The sequence below is a fragment of the Vicia villosa genome, linkage group LG2 (assembly GCF_029867415.1).
Source record: "Vicia villosa cultivar HV-30 ecotype Madison, WI linkage group LG2, Vvil1.0, whole genome shotgun sequence".
In the NCBI taxonomy this organism is placed as follows: Eukaryota; Viridiplantae; Streptophyta; class Magnoliopsida; order Fabales; family Fabaceae; genus Vicia; species Vicia villosa.
This window is the reverse complement of record NC_081181.1, coordinates 120,217,461-120,234,461: the sequence shown is the minus strand read 5'-3', so window position 1 is coordinate 120,234,461 and position 17,001 is coordinate 120,217,461. Positions and strand designations below refer to the sequence as shown.

The 17,001-nt window shown below is 35.5% G+C and overlaps 1 protein-coding gene, 1 long non-coding RNA gene and 5 other non-coding genes across 8 annotated transcripts; all 7 read right to left on the bottom strand.

Annotated features, from left to right (window-relative positions):
- Positions 1–469: 469 nt before the first annotated feature.
- On the bottom strand, positions 470–8,849 carry LOC131651919 (uncharacterized). 2 transcript variants are annotated; one of them, XR_009298513.1, is made up of 4 exons: positions 6,930–8,849; positions 5,602–6,386; positions 5,044–5,163; positions 470–1,694 (listed from the first exon to the last, which is right to left on the bottom strand). It is a non-coding gene; the product is annotated as an uncharacterized LOC131651919 (long non-coding RNA). The 2 variants fall into 2 exon arrangements; XR_009298512.1 differs by having other exon boundaries at positions 473–1,694; positions 5,602–8,849.
- On the bottom strand, positions 2,662–2,822 carry LOC131654212 (U1 spliceosomal RNA). The gene has a single exon (XR_009299261.1). It is a non-coding gene; the product is annotated as a U1 spliceosomal RNA (small nuclear RNA).
- Positions 3,615–3,765, bottom strand: LOC131654220 (U4 spliceosomal RNA). Its single transcript, XR_009299268.1, has one exon. It is a non-coding gene; the product is annotated as a U4 spliceosomal RNA (small nuclear RNA).
- On the bottom strand, positions 4,753–4,869 carry LOC131654232 (U5 spliceosomal RNA). The gene has a single exon (XR_009299278.1). It is a non-coding gene; the product is annotated as a U5 spliceosomal RNA (small nuclear RNA).
- On the bottom strand, positions 6,511–6,627 carry LOC131654234 (U5 spliceosomal RNA). The gene has a single exon (XR_009299279.1). It is a non-coding gene; the product is annotated as a U5 spliceosomal RNA (small nuclear RNA).
- LOC131654247 (U5 spliceosomal RNA) lies at positions 7,969–8,085 on the bottom strand. The gene has a single exon (XR_009299292.1). It is a non-coding gene; the product is annotated as a U5 spliceosomal RNA (small nuclear RNA).
- Positions 8,850–10,338: 1,489 nt separating the features above from the next.
- Positions 10,339–13,964, bottom strand: LOC131651918 (phosphoribosylamine--glycine ligase). Its single transcript, XM_058921644.1, has 4 exons — positions 13,290–13,964; positions 12,821–13,191; positions 11,595–12,125; positions 10,339–11,090 (listed from the first exon to the last, which is right to left on the bottom strand). Exons 1-4 carry the CDS (start codon positions 13,555–13,557, stop codon positions 10,680–10,682), a joined length of 1,581 nt encoding a protein of 526 aa, XP_058777627.1. The 5' UTR covers positions 13,558–13,964; the 3' UTR covers positions 10,339–10,679.
- Between the last annotated feature and the right edge of the window lie 3,037 nt (positions 13,965–17,001).

The following is a 17,001-nucleotide window of genomic DNA, read 5'->3' as shown; positions in this document are numbered from 1 at the left end:
TGAAAAGAAAATATTTAGAGAGACATAGAGAGAGAGAGAGAGAGAGAGAGAGAGAGAGAGAGAGATAGAGAGAGAGAGAGAGAGAGAGAGAGAGAGAGAGAGAGAGAGAGAGAAAGAGAGAGAGAGAAGAGATAAATTGCAAAGAATTGGAGAAATCTGAAATTCTGATGTGAAATGAAGAGAGCGCCTCCTTTATATAGGAAAAGAATTGACTAAAAAAGAAAACAATACATGGGTCAATTAGCTCACCTGATCAATTAGGTAACAAATCAAATCGATTATTTGTGCCCATTTTAGAAAGTTTGGATAAATAGTCATTACCAATCATTAAGATATTGTGACAATCGATTTTTCCTTTTATAAACGATTAGTTTTAGGATCTAATCAATCAGGTAGTTCAAAATTTCTTCAAATAAAGCCGACAGTTTTCTAATCAATTGATAAGCGTTTAGGAACATTTTTAGGTGATTTATTATAGGGGTAGACATTCGGTTGGGCCGGTTCAATTTTGGGCTCAGTCTCAAAACCCCAAATTGGCCCAACCCTCGGTTGAGAAATATAGGTCCATTTCCGTCTGATTCAACAATCAATTTTTCCCGAATTCGATTTCATTACTAGTTTTTTTGGGTTTTAACAATAATCGAGTCCATTTTAAAATCAATCCAGTTTTTTACACATTAGACGGCCATTGACGGTCCAATTTTATATCTTCAAAAATTAACTTTTTGGTCGCAAATCTACTTTTATTTTGGTTCATTCGATTAAACAAGCAATTATTAAGCCATTTTAGAAAGTTGGCCCAAATTAAAAATCATTAATTTTTTTTATTCATTTCTAATTGTGTAAAATTTGGTTATTGAAACTTTTTTTTCATTTAAAGTTTTGCTATTTAGACCTTTTTTTTAAAATTATATTTGGATAGTGGTAACTTTTTTTTTCTTTAAAAACATTGTATCTTAATATCTTAATGTAAATGAGTCAAAACTGAAATTAAGATTATGAATGAATCAAATTGGCTTATGTTTTCAAATGGAGCCAGATCTACAAATTTAATTTTTTGGTAAACAAAAGGGCCAAAGCCCGAAGAAAGAAAAGCTACACAGGGATCAACCTAGGAACAAAAACTCCTAACAAGTCATCCTCTAACAACCCACTAATAAAAATAAGAGTAACTATGTATTCAACAAAATTGCAATTTAAGTTGCATCTTTCATTTACCAACGCATCTGCACACTTGTTAGCTTCTCGATAAGAGTGACTAATTTACGCATCATCCTGAAGCTCAATCAACCTTGTAATTTACCTTAACAAGGCATAACCTTTAGAGCTTTCTAACGCGCCTTTTTTTTAATAACATTCATCACCGCTACAGAATCCACATTCAACTCCACCTTCTTCCCTAATTTGATCGTATAATTAAGGCCTTCAAACACACCTCACAATTTTGCTACAAAGGCAGAACACACACTTGTATTTTTCGTAAAACCATCTAACCAAACACCATTAGCATCTCTTACAACATCCCCCACAACCCACAACGTGCAGTTACTACTAAGGTGGATAAGGCGTCGGTTATTATGATTAGTTGGCAACCTCTTCAAAGTAACTACGTCAAGCTGAACACGGATGGTTGGTTATGATTAGTTGGCAACCTCTTCAAAGTAACTACGTCAAACTCAACACAGATGGCAGATCTACAAATTTTAATAGTGAGTAAAATTACTTAAAATACATCCAAACAACAAAAGATATGCTGCGTATGGCAGCCATAATACAATCAAACAACAAGTCTTAAAAAGTTATAATACAAACAAGTAATCCAAATAGAGCACAAAGCATTGCACTCCTTAAAGACAGACCAATCCTCGCAAAATCCTAACCTCAAACTCAACCCCTTTTACCACAAAAATAAAGCCTAAACGCAGCTCATGTTACTGTATTTTTAGAAAATGTCATTTGTGTAGAAAATAAATTAGTAGTCTAGCAGTATTGGTGAAACTCTTGCTCATAATAGATGCCAACATAAAAAACATATTAATATTAAAATAAAAAAAAAAGGTAAAACATTAATAATCACAAGCGTAAACAATCTCAACTACAAACCAAAAAAATACAAGAATAAAATAAATATGTTAGTAAAAACAGAATATCATCATAATATTATCACAATATTAAGTAAAAAAAACAAAGGACAAATCGAGTCAAAAATGAAAATTTTAAAACAAAATAAAATAAACAATCCCTTACATTCCAATTTCCCTTCAGCTCTTGAACAACCAGATAATATATGGATAATATATGAACCAGATGTGAACAAAACGGGTATAAGAGTAATACACATTAGCACACAACATTTGCACTACAAATGTTGCAACGAAAAACCTATGTTAAATCCATCCCAAAACAATCACCTAAGCTACATCAATGATACAAAAACTCAGTTTGATTGATTGCCAACATCCTTCAGCATACTTTGAACTATTTCAAAGTCCAATTTGCCAAAGCAATATGTTAATAACTCATCACCAGATGATCCAAGCTTTCAAAATTTCCACAAATGACAGAGCAATCCAACATACTCTCCAGCAAAATTTTTATGAAACAGCCTCCCTCAAAAAAACAATGCTTTTGGATCTTTAAAGAAAAATTAAAACTCAATTGGGAGGGGCCGCGCGAACGCAGGCCCCCACAGCAACAAATTATGATGTAGGCTCCACCACTTGGGTAGACCTTAGGCTAGCACCCCTCCTAAGTGCAATGGAGGTCACTTGCCTAGGCCATGGGCCTTCTTGATCACCCATTGACCCCATCCAGGTAAGTATGTTGCAATGTATCACACACTTCTGTTTTATACTTGATGTTCCATACTATTCCCTCTAACAATTCCGATGTGGGACTCAGACAACATAAGACTAATTCATTCTATAGAGGAAAAAGAAAAAAAGATTAGTCAAGTGTCATATCGTCACAAAGATAATAATCATATAAATCTAAACTGAGACTAATTATTCCCTAAATTTAGTGTCAGAGTTGTATATATGGTCTATATTCACTTAGTGGATCAACAAGTTATACACCAATCCACTTAGTGGATCAACATGTTATACACCAACTCACATTGCGAACTATTTATAACAATATTATGGCGTCTATATTCGCTTAGTGGAATCAACATGTATGCAATATTTTGTTCCATGATCTCCTTTATCATGTTTTATAGAACAATTATTTAACTGAGATCATATCTTACCTTTCATATCAATCTTTATTTTGTTTAGAGAACTGATACCAAATCTTACCTTTCAAATCAATTTTATTTTTTTATCAAGTTCAATAACTAGCTGAAGAGTAAACTAAGGTTTGTGTGAGTTGATTGTTGTGGCTGGATGAGAATTTTGATACTAGTTTGATGACTGGGCTTTTTTACTATTGTAATGTTAAGTTGCAACCATACTAAGTCATATATCTTATGCAAAATAATGGAATATCGGAGATTGGAAATTAAAGAATGACTAATTAATAAGAGACTGAAATTTAGAACTTCTTAGAATAAATATAAATATATTAGCTAATATTGTAGGACTTAATTATTATATATTGAACTAAAATTGTAGGACTTTACCCCAAAGGGAGTCCTTCCAGAAATTCTCAAAGGCTTGAGTTGAACCCAAGCCTAAGAGGGGGTTTGGAAATAGTTTTCAACCAGCAATAGACGCGCCTCGGTTAGAACCTCACTAGCTGCGTCATTGCCCCAAGCGCAAAGATAGATTTCACTAAAGAATAAGCTTACTTTTATACAAACTCAAATTCATCTTATTTCTCTCATTAGCAGTGTGGGACTAAGAAATTGTACTGTGAAGTCCTCACTTATCATTCTTGTCCATAAACAAATCTAACAACTTAGACAAGCAAATATTAAACCGCAAAGAATAAATTTGAGATGAAGAGATCTAAATTGTTCAAAAACTAGGACAAGAAAATAACATTTACAGTAGTAAAATAGCCCAGTCACCAAACCAATACCAAAGTTGTTGAAGTTTACTTCCTTCTAATCCAGCCACAAAATGACAAATGTGTTCATTTTGGGTATTAGATGGTGTGAGTTTGGTTATGTTTGCAATTAGTCATTCAATACAGTATTTTCTTGATCAAAATCTATAGTGGCTATAGCAGACAAAAGAATCTGTTGAAGACAGAGATGTTTTACCTTAGTGTACTGATGCAAGTTATGCATGCACTATAAATAGTTAGGCATAACATACTTTATTCGAAAATACTAAACACCAAATACTAATGAGAGATGAAACAAACAGTACTCTCGATCTATCATGCATCTGGAACGTAGATTTAGTCTCTCTGTCTACCACGCATAATGGGATCTATGTGGATGTTGCTGCAGCGGCCTTCAATTCCCACTGGCTTTCAATTGATAAATAGTAAAGGAAGTAATTGTGTTGAAGTAGATAAATCAGAAACAAATTAAAAATCTTATTGCAAAGGAATATTAAGAATTAATAGCAAAGCTCAAGTCCAAATCATTGAAAGGAAGGGGCAGATGTTGCCTCACAAAGTGTGGATCAGGCATCTACAGTGACCCAAGGATTCAGATTTTAATTTTTGCCTAAGAACCACTTAACCACATGTTTGTGTATCAAAACACTAACAAATTCCTAATCAAAATTCCAGTTAGTGATTAATAGTCTAAAATCATCAATAAACTTAACAGATGAACAAACTTTTACTAAATTGCAGAGCCCTCAATGAAGAGGACCCTTCCAAAAACTAGCGTATGCCGCTAAATGTGACGCTGACACGGTATTCTTTAGTAAAAGGCGAAAGAATAGTTCGCTATGTCATCATCACACGGCTCCGTGCCTACCATCAGGAGAGGTCCTTTCATTTTATATCTGAGCAGTATAGTTTCATTTATGAATTAGACGATGTGGGACTTCAGTCTGATACCCACTCACTTTAAACATTAAAGTATCCCAATCTAGCACAATTGAATTTCAATGCAAATACAGCACATGAATAATAACTCACCTTACAACAGAGGACCTGTATGAACCAGTGATCTGTTCCATCTTTTGTTTTAAGTAAGTCTTTACGAACCTCGCCATTTTCATGATCAAAACCTACCATGGCTATAGCAACAAAAGAATCCTGTAGAATACAAAAGAGGATTTACCTTGGTGTTATGCACTGTAAACAGTTAGGCATAACATATTTCATTCAAAAACACCAATGAAAAACAGCAAGGTGATCAATTTAAGTTTATCAAACCCCCGCCAAATTGTTCAAGCATATCAAACTGAGCTACTGCCAAACATGATATTTCACTTAGAATATCAGGAGACAACTAATAGAATTTAAAAACTAGTCGTCCATCACTTCACAAATTTCAAAACAGTCTCTTATACTATCCCATTTGTGTAAAATCATATATGCTTGCTGATATGATTATGATTTTCAAAGCACATCATAAATTATCATGCTAGATTAGAAGCCACAGATTTCAACAACATTCAAAATGATATCTCCCAACAAAACTACTATAACAATGATGAAATATTTGTAAATCTTCTTCATAGGTAGGTATACCTTCTGAGTGCGTCTCACAGCCCACTTCATGGCCGGCCGCAGCATCATTGAAATCATACATGATGTATAACGCGGCCAACACCTGGATCTTAAATTCAAGGAAAAAAGATTAAACTATTTGTTACAATGGAATGAGTCCTTTGCAGCAGTATGCTCTCAACTGCTTTTATTGCCTTCTTTTCCTTATATGAACAAGTTTTCTCTGGTCTTATTAAACATGAGAGGCAAAATAGTTTGGATGACATTAAAGATCCGCAGGAGATTGTTAATGCGGCTGATGGAAGAAGATTTAATCATGGATCTAGTGGAAATTTTGGTCAATCTCTTTGAGAGAAGTAGAGAAAATTCTAAGACGTGCTCATACTGTGGCAAACTTGGAAGTAATTCTACAGGAAGCAATTGCGTTAAACAAATTGAAAATCTTCCTGTAGAGGATTAATAGCAATGCTCAAGCCTAACAAATTGAAAAGAGGAGCAGATGTTGCCTCACACGGTATGAATTTTTTTATAATGGTGCTGCGGACCACGTATGCTTACTTTAGACATGTTTTCTTAGGGATAAACACAATACCAGTTAAATTAAGGACTGCTTGATACAAGATGTGTCACATACAAGACAGTTTTTGTAAAATGGACTCTACTTGTTTGAGACAACAGAATCCTAATGAAGTGCATCTCCCTGACTCAATCATCTTAATTGATGTTTTGTACCTGCCATTTCTTCTTGCTATTGTATATTTTACTCTTACTCTACTTTGATACAGCAGAATCCTTGAAGCAACATGCTGTATGGAATGATTTTTTTTAGTATAAGAACAAAAAATAGTGTGAAATACCAAAAACTAAACATCCAAACAAAAACATCAACCGGAAAAACAGAAAACACATAAACTTGAACTAATATTGCAGAGCCCTCAATAAAGAGAACTCTTCCAAAAACTAGCGTATGCCGCTAATTGTGACGCTGACACGGTATTCTTTAGTAAAAGGCGAAAGAATAGTTCGCTATGTCATCATCACACGGCTCCGTAAATAGCCTAATTAGAGGTCCTTTCATTTTATATCTGAGCAGCTTAATTTCTTTTAGGCATTAAACTATGTGGGACTTTAGTGAGATACTTGCTTGGCCTCTACTTTTTCTACCCTCCAATGAAAAAACATCTAAATTCTTCCCCGTAGCTAAACTAACACCTTTATATGATCCAGTACCGTACAACATTCTTCCAAACATTGACATGAAACTAACAGGGATGGATTGGGTTCATCTTGACTCACACTATGTTATTCTAATGACAACAATCAGCACAAAGACATGAATAAGAACTCACCTTGCTTGCAACAAAAGAACTGTATTGAGCTAATCGATCTATTCCATCTTTTGTTTAAGCATATCCGAAAAAGATGAAACTATTTGTTACGATGGAATGAGTCCTTTGCAGCAGTATGCTCTCAACTGCTTTTATTGCCTTCTTTTCCTTATATGAACAAGGTTTTCTCTAGTCTTATTAAACGTGAGAGGCCAAATAGTTTGGTTGGATGACATTAAAGATGATTGTTAATGCGGCTGATGGCAGAAGATTTAATAATGGATCTAGTGGAAATTTCTTCGAGAGAAGTAGAGAAAATTCTAAGACGTGCTCATACTGTGGCAAACTTGGAAGTAATTATACAGGAAGTAATTGCGTTGAAGTAGATAATTCAGAAGCAAATGCACCTGGGGATGCTGAACAAAAAGAAATTGAAAATCTTACTGTAGAGGATTAATAGCAATGCTCAAGTCTAATACATTGAAAGGAGGAGCAGATGTTGCCTCACTACAGTGACCTCCATAGCAGAATTTTGTAATGGAAGTGCATGTCACTGACTCTATCATCTTAATTGATGTTTTATACCTGCCATTGTTTAGTTTAAATCAACGTGGTTTCAGTATCAAAATTGCCAAGAGATTGTTCTTGTTATTGGGGTATTAGTCTGCTAGGTTCATTTAATTATTTGGCCTATGGGTTCATCGCAATTTTGCGATGACGAGTTTGATCATGCTTTCCAATCTGTGACTCAATATAACATCATTTGCAGATAGATGGGTTCTCATTAGAGTGTAAGTTAATGTAGAGGCCAACTATGAGGTAATGTTTTACAAATCTAATCATTCAGCTGTTACTATTAAGTTTTTTCAAAAATATCTTACCAACCCAGATACACATCCAGCTTTATGTATCTCATAATATTTTTCTGATTATAACAACACTTAGAAGCTCATAATTTTATAGAATAAAACAGAATTAATTTAAATTTAAAACTAAAAAAAATAGTGAGAATTATCAAAAATAAAAAAGATTCAAACATAATCTTGAACTAAAGTTGCAGAGCCCTCAATGAAGAAGACTCTTCCAAAAACTAGCGTATGCCGCTAAATGTGACGCTGACACGGTATTCTTTAGTAAAAGGCGAAAGAATAGTTCGCTATGTCATCATCACACGACTCCGTAAATAGCCTAATTAGAGGTCCTTTCATTTTATATCTGAGCAGCTTAATTTCTTTTACGCATTAGACGATGTGGAACTTTAGTCGGATACTTACTTGGCCTCTACTTTTTCTACCCTACAATGAATAAACCTCTATATTCTTTCCAGAAGCTAAACTAACACCTTTATATGATCCAGTATCGTACAACATTCTTCCAAACATTGACATGAAACTAACAGGGATGGATTAGGTTCATCTTAACTCGACATATGTTATTTGAATGACAACAATCAGCACAAAGATATGAATAAGAACTCACCTTGCAACAAATTAATTATATTGCGCTAATCGATCTATTCTATCTTTTGTTTAAGCATGTAAGGTATACTATTGTCAAACATCCGATTTCACTTAGAGTATAAAAAGAAACAGCTTAAGTGTGAATGCATAAAGATAATTTTGTATCTATTTAATGAAATTGGAAGTGCAGATATCAGTGTACCAAACTGCTTGTAAACAACATACACTTAGATCATCATTGATTAGATATGCACCATCAGTAGAGCTAGAACCTAACACAACTTTGCGTATACAGTCATCCATCCAAGGCAGAAGTGAGTTTTAAGGTGAAAAGTGTTGTTTAAAAAGCATGTAACTTTATATGAAAATCTCCATATGACAAGTTAAAATTGGTTAAAGAAATGAATTTGCTACTGCTAACTACCACTGAAGTTTAATAAAAAAGCACTTTAGAAACATATTTACAATGTCACCTTCAAAATCTTACCAACCATGAAAAGCTCAAAGTGGGCCCTAACTTGTTGAAATGATATCACCACCATAGCTGCTTTGTTTGGTAACAAAATCTGGAAGGATTACAAGACTTATTAGAACCATTTTTTATATAAATAGATCCCAAAGCAAGAGTTACATAAAAAAAACAAACAAGATAGTATTTGAACATGATGTGTTCTATAGGCTCTTACTGCTGTGTATACTTGGATTCTAAAGAGACAAGAAAACAAAAAACAAAAAAGAGTGGCATTGTATTGCTTACCTTGCTTGCTTCTCAGGGAGAACATGAAAGATTCTAGCCGTTTGTGATTTAGTATCCTTTGCTTCCCTCTCACAAAGATAACTTGCTTCCTTCTTCAAACCTTAACAAAACCCATAAAATCATCAAGTACAAATTTTTATGAAAACCCAGCAAAACAAACAGAAAGAAAGAAAAAAAAGGGTTGATTACTTTGCATGTTAAAAGGGAACCCTAGGTCCATTCTCTCTCCATAAATAAATTGATCGGTTTTCTTTTTCAGAAGCATAGCAAAGAATGTCATGCTCCATGTCAAAAACATAATGCACTACAAATTTCCATTAAGAAACCGAAACGTGTAAGTGCTTTTACCTTCTTTATTTTTTTCTTCTACGGGTTTTTGGTTTCGTGGAGGGCTTTTTTTCGGTTCGTGTGACACGTTTTCCGACAATAGAGTGTAGTAGTAGTATTTAGTTTGGAAATGAAGTTGAAGAGACAATTTTTGGGTCACGTTTCATTAACTCAACTTTAAGGCGGCAAAGTTACGGTAACTAGCCTCTATCTCTCTCATGTTTTCCTCTCTCTCATCTTATCTTCCATCTCTTTTCTTTTTTTTTTTTTAAATAAAAAACCAAAATTGTACTACTAATGTCAAAATGACTTTACCCGCCACAAAGTCATCCAAACTGTTTCCACAATTTTCTTGGCCATAAAGTGTAATTTAAAAGTAATTGAGTAACATCAAAAAAAATTATAATTAAAAATGTTTATTATTTTAATATAAAGATGTATTAAATTAATTGAATTGGTAAAAGTACAATTCACTTCATTAAATATTTAAATGGTTTAAATTTTTTATAATTCAATTCAGTTAAGATTAGATATTTTATTCGGCTAACTAAATTTGTGAACACGCCTAAATTATATAGTAGATGTTGGTAGAGTTTTTTACTAGGAAGTATTAATACATAATGTATGATTAGACACCTTTGTGAAAGACGCACCATTTATTGACCCAAAACTTTAAAGTAATATAGGTGAGTGAAGATCGATTTCTGCTACTAACAGATTACATGCTGACAATTTGCTTATTTAAAACCAACTGCAGGTGTCGTGGTGGTGCTGCTTGTGACCAAGTTCCATGGTGCTGCTGCTGGTGACCGAGATTCCAATATTCACTGAAGACTTAACCTTCTTTTACTTGCTCCCACCAATCATTTTCAATGCTGGTTAAGCATAATTATAATCATTCTCTTATAATATAATCATTCTCATGCGTAGAATAATAAGTAGACTAAATACTCAGTTCACTGTCAACTTCTCTGTGTCTTTCTGCTCTTCGATAGGCATAAAAGATCACTAAGGCGAGACAGTTTTTGTTAAAAATAATCGTTATCACCCTCGATCTAATCATCATTTGTCCTACCAAAACTGTTATAGAAAAAAATAAAATACAAGCTTAGGTCAACTACGGATTATCCTCTTTCATCTTCGAGATGCTCTAGGTTTGTAATCTAATTCACGGTTATTGACTGTTGACCAATTATCTCTTACGGACATTGTCACGGTAGTTTATACTTATTTGGTGTGTTGTTTCTGAGGAAGGGCTCTCCAACCAATATCCCGACGATAGAAGCCCCCTGGCCAGTTAACATTCTCAACAGCTTGATAAGCTCGATCCCGTGCCTCTTCAAGATCATTTCCTTTGGCAGTAACCCCAAGGACACGCCCTCCGGTTGCAATATATCTTCCTTCAGAATCAAAAGCAGTTCCAGCATGGAATATCTTGATACCTGAAGTAACAAGTTCGGCTTCTTCAAGGTTTTCAATTATAGTTCCCTTCTCATATGATCCGGGATATCCTTTACTTGCCATTACCACAACCATGGCTGACCCCGGAGACCAATCCAGTGATACTCCACTCAACTCTCCCCTGCAAGCTGCAAGCAGAACTTGTACCAAATCAGACTCCAACCGAACCATCAAGACCTGTGTAAAATTCCAAAAGGAAAAATGATATGAGCAAGTTATAGTAGCTTCAATATTAGTAATATAAACATAGTGTTAATGTGATCATCTGTTATCAAAGGTTATACCCCTTTTTTTTTGTAAACAAACTAACGATTGTGCGGTGCATGTCTGTTACTTAAATATGATCTAAGATATGATGTTATTGTTAAAACGTTATTGTTAAAGAGTGAAAGAAGAAAGCTTTGAAAGTGTTGGATACAGTTTGTTTAGAAGCAGAAATATTAATTTCCATCATGTGATTTGAAAACCAAATGAAGAAGACCACAGACATTCAAAAGAACACAAGAAAGCTCACACAAGCATATCTAAACTACCTACTGTGCTCTGTGTAATAATGAGAAGTAAGGAATTCTAACACAATTTTATCATTAAAACCTCCTGAGTTCTAGCCTTTTACAGTGTATTTCAAGGGTTAAGTAATAAGTATGTATGTGAGAAACTGCGTGTTATGACTTAACTGACCTGGCACTCTGGATCACCAAATCGCACATTATACTCAATTAACTTAGGCCTGCCAGACTTCTTCTCAATCATAAGCCCGGCGTATAAAACACCAACAAACTTGCAACCTTCTGCGGACATTCCTTTTACTGTTGGCATTATAATAGAATCCATTACTATAGATTCAAGTTCCTTGGTTAATATAGGAGCGGGAGAGTATGCACCCATGCCACCCGTATTTGGCCCTGTGTCACCGTCGCCAACTCTCTTATGGTCCTGAGCAGATTCTAATGGAATTGCATTTTCTCCATCAACCAGGGCAAAAAAAGACGCTTCTTCTCCTTCTAGAAATTCCTCAACAATGACACGACAACCTGCAGAACCAAAATCACCTTTCACCAGCATTGAATCAACCGCTTCATATGCTTCTTCCAGTGTCATGGCAACTGTTACTCCTTTTCCAGCAGCCAATCCATCTGCTTTGATAACAATCGGAGCTCCTTCTTCTTGAATATATTGCTTTGCTGCGGATGGGTCTGTAAACGTTTTGTACTGCACTAATAAGTTCATTATAAGTAAACACTATGGCGAAAACCAGGAAGCAAAATTGACAAACAAATAGGATAGGAAAAAACACCATATACATGTAATAAAGAGAACAAGTGAGGGTAAAAACATGATGACTCCATTAATTATCACATGCATCATTTCACAAACTATATTCCAACCTGACTAATAGAGCTATTAAGAGACAAGACAAGTAGATAGATCATAAGAAAATGCTATCAACTTCACAAAATTGCATATCAAGAAAGAAACACTAAATGGTTTTGATTGATCCTCCCAGGACCTGTTTGGATCGACTAATTTGAGTTTATATACCGATATAATCACTTGTGAGATTATTTGAAAGATCTTATGGAAACAACTTATAACATGTTCCTAAGCTGTTTTCATCTTATTTTCATAAGCTCTCCAAGATAGCTTATGGAAGCAACTTGTTGCTTATATGAAAAAAATGACTTTTTTTTTTAACTTTTATTACAGAAATTGCTTATAAATGAACATTGATATGATAATCTCTTATGTTATAAGTGTTTAATTAAGCTAATTATCCAGACAGTGAAAAGAGCACATGAGCTTGTTATGATATACAATACATGAATGAGATATACAAAAATACCATTCCAATAGAACAAGGCTCAACAATTGATATGTTTGATGAGATTCAGAACAAGAAGACAGACCTTAGCAGTTGGAATTTCGTACTTGTCACACAACTGCTTCATGAAATTCTTCGAACCTTCTAGAGCGGCAGCCTCTGCAGATGGACCAAAAGTCGGGATTCCAACCTTAACTAAATAATTTGATAAACCTGCAACAAGTGGGGCTTCAGGTCCAACAACAACTAGCCCCACCCCCCATTTCCGACAAAACGACTCTACAGCTGCACCATCATTAACATCAAGGTCCGAGATGCAAGTCGCATTTCCTGAGCTGGCAATTCCCGCATTGCCAGGAGCACAGAATACCGAATCACAGGAGGGTGATCGTTGCAGCGCATAACAAAGCGCATGTTCTCGCCCACCTCCACCAATAACCAGAACAGCCACCCCTTCTTCATCATGGAATTAAAAACAGCACATGCAATAAAGACAGTTAGTATATAATTCACATTCATATACAAATACAAGGGGAATTAGAAGATTGAGTTACCCGAATTGTTTTTGGTTTCAACCCCAATAGAAGCTGATGGCTCTGAACTCTGAGCAATACATTTGAAAACACTTTGAAATGGGCGTGTACGGGTGTCGAATAAACTAAAACTACTGTTGGTTAAGCTTAAATTCAAGGTTTTTGATAAGTGAGTAGAAGATTTGGGAAAAGTGGAGTGGTTTCTGAAGCCGATTGGTTTAGAAAATTCATGCTTAATGCATCCGTTAAGATTGAAAGAAGTTCCAACATTGAAAGTGATGCAAGACATTGTAGTGAACCGTTCGAAAATTACAGAGTTTTGGAAGATGGAGTAATGGAAGTCAGAAAATGAGAGTAATGAAAATGAATGGCATGCGTAATGAGAGTGAAAGAAGAAATTAGTGAGCGTGAGAAGAAAGCAAAAGTAGAGAATGAGATTGATTGAGAGAAAGAATAACAAATAGGATTAGGGTTTGGGATTGGGATTGCGGTAATAAGATGACTTGAATGGAGAACACTTGGTGGAGGGAGGGTGTGAGTCTGTGAGAGAGTAATGGGGTGGAAGGCGGCTCTGGTGAGGGAAGAGGAAGACAGGGAGTGAGGGTTTGAACTTTGAAGTTGGCGTAGCCAAACGCAAACACACGGTGTTTTTTTTTTTTTTTTCTTGACAGATAAACACACGGTGTTTTAAGTTAAGGGTGACTACTTCATTACCCAACAAAATAAGTTGGGTAACATTTACCCATATGAGTTGTAAGCAATACATTGGTTCAAGAAAATACCACTTGACATATCATTATGAAAATCGTATATTATAAATTGTAACATTATATTTTTTAATAATTATAAATTTATCCATGTCATTAAATTCATGTTAATTCCCAACGTACAATTTAAAATTTATTAGAAAGACCATATATAGATTACTTCAATATGCATAGAAAACTGACACAATTGATTTCTTTTTCTTTCTTTTTTTTTTTTATTATGCATGCTTCGGTTTTCTTTTTTTCTTTTTATTTTTTATTTTTTATTTTAATTCTTATATTTTTAAATTTTGGTTTCAAATACTGTTCATAATAGTAGGATTTTTAATTTTATAAAAATAATATGATATAAGTAATTAAAATATATTTGGTGACTATTCCTCTCTCATAAAAAATTTATTTTATTTAGATTGTGTGCATTTTTAAAAAAAAATTAAATAATTAAATATATTATAGTATTTAGTAAAAAAAAATTATGAGTTTTAGTTCAATTAAGTGAATCTTTCAATAAAATAGAGTATATCATTGAAAAAAAAGCTTATTGAGATTTTAAAGGGGAAATTATTTTGACATAAAAATATTGTAAATGAGATTTATTGTTATAAGCCAAATATATTAGAAAAAAAAAGACACAAAATAACCAAATACACAAAGTTAATTAATTTAAAATGGTTCTTTAATCGGGTTATTTAAATATAAGGATCAACAAATACTTAAAAAAAAAAAAAAAGATTAAAGGTAGTGTAATGACAGTGTAAATTAATTTTACACATACAACCAATCAAAATTTTACACTTTACCATGTCATGTTAGTTTATTTAAATTAAAATTATATTTTAATTGGATACATGGTTGTGATTGGTTGACAGTGTAAAAATATTTTTGTGCATATTTTATTTTTCTCTTAAAAAATATTGAATTCATATTAATAATGTTAGTATAAATTTTAATTTTATAAATATATTATATATGATTTAAATAATGTCTTTTAAGGTTGTGAAATCAATTATTTTATTAGTGATCGTACCTGATCAGACGGATCTTCAAGGCCTGCACGGAACTGGATCTTTGAGAAATAGAGGGGGGTGTACCTGCAAGGTACTCCGATGTTAAAGTGAGAAGACGAGCAATCAGAGTACAAGTACAAGCTAAAGGTTAGAAGAGAATGAATACCTGACCCTCTAGTGAAAGAGGGTAATTATAGCCCCCAGTGTTGGGCCATGATCTCGCTACTGGGCTGGATTTCCAGGTCCAATTAGGAGACTGCCAGGTTTCCTAGGCAGAAATATCGGAGATGCGTGAGTGCTCTCCGTCCTGATAAAACACTCCGAATTTCAAGGGAGACGCGGTCTTTTAGGAACCACGTGGGCTCCGTATTATTCGAGGGGTGGATGTGAAGGAACCCTACGAGGAGAAGGGTCCTCGGCGGAGTAGGTGCTCGCGGGGAGCACGCTTGACATGCTTGGGTCTAGGTGAGGAGGTAAGTCCTCGTCAGGTGGGGTGCTCGCGGGGAGCACTCATGCCGGGCACCAGATAGCTTGCTTTAGTGGCGTTGGGTCCTCGAGGAGACGGGCACTGTTTGCTCTTTATGGGTTCAGGGATGCTTTGGGCCTCCGAGATTAAGTGGACCGAAAGTAGACTGGGCCGAATCTTGGCCCAGTCCAGAACAATTAGGGAGTTGATATTTTTTGAATAAAAATTAATAAATATTTAATTATTAATATGACAATTGTCGCTACCCGCAAAAATTAACAGAGTCGCCACTAACATATTTATCCTAAAAAGGAAGGGAATGCCAGCAAACCACAAAACAAAACAACGGTCTCACGACCAGAGAAGAGGGTAAGGGAGTCGGTTACGCGAGGGAAAGGTGCTAGCACCCCTCGCGCCCATCGTACTCGATGGTATCCACGCTAGTGTCTAAATCTATGGGTGTGTAACAAATCTACGCTAATCTGGACTAAAATGAATGCAGAATATAGGGAAAAGAAAGGATTACGCTCGCACGGGCCCTACCCCGCTGCCTACGCATCTGTTTTGCAGAATCAGAGCTACCGTAGCTCGGCTAACTAATTTCTGTTTGTTTTGTGTTTTTTAGGTGAACGAGTTACATTCACACTCCGTTGCTCGACCTTTGGAGACTTATGCTTGGGAATGGAGCGGAAATAACAAGCTCTTAAGAAAAGAAAATCAAAGAGTGTGGTTTGTGTTTTAAAGAATGCATGAGGAAAACCTAAGCTATGGGGGGAAAGCTTGCTACCTAATGTTAGCATACAAAGGGTACCAGTCTAAACTAAACTATGAACCTACGGGGAAGGAGGGAAAGCAAACAATAATATCACACAAACGAGCTCCGCTCGTAAAGCAAACAAAACCAACGACACTGGCCGAGTGGTAGAAAAGCGGTCCCGCCATAGCCAAGGGGAGCGAATCACCCGAGTCAACCAAGCATTAGACCTCGCGAAAATGATCGGGCCATAGACAAGAGGAGTGGATCCCTCTCAGCAACCAAGCCGTCACGGATCGGAAAGGAAAAACGGTGCGTGCGTACACCGAGCATCAACGTCGAGCGACGCGAGCTATAGGAAGTGCGGGGGTCCGGCTGCATGAACCCTTTTCCTGACATACTCGATAACAAGATCTTGTGCTGGTTCGGAAGCAAGCGACGCGTAGCGTGCGCATACCGAACGGACTCGATGAGACTGGAAGGGGGTTGATTGCTAACCCTTTCCGCATGCCTTCCAATAGGACTTAACGGAGCGCCATATAGGACTTATTACACCATGACTCCCTGCCGCAAAGCACAAATGTAAACACACCAACAAAAACAGAGCCTCTTTCGAGGACTTGGCCAGATGCATGCCTAGGTCCTACTTCTCATGTTATAGGATGATGCGGAAAGCGGTAAAAGGGACAAGGAGACGATACTGAACGGATAGCAAATCCGCAATGAGCTAGCAAGCGTA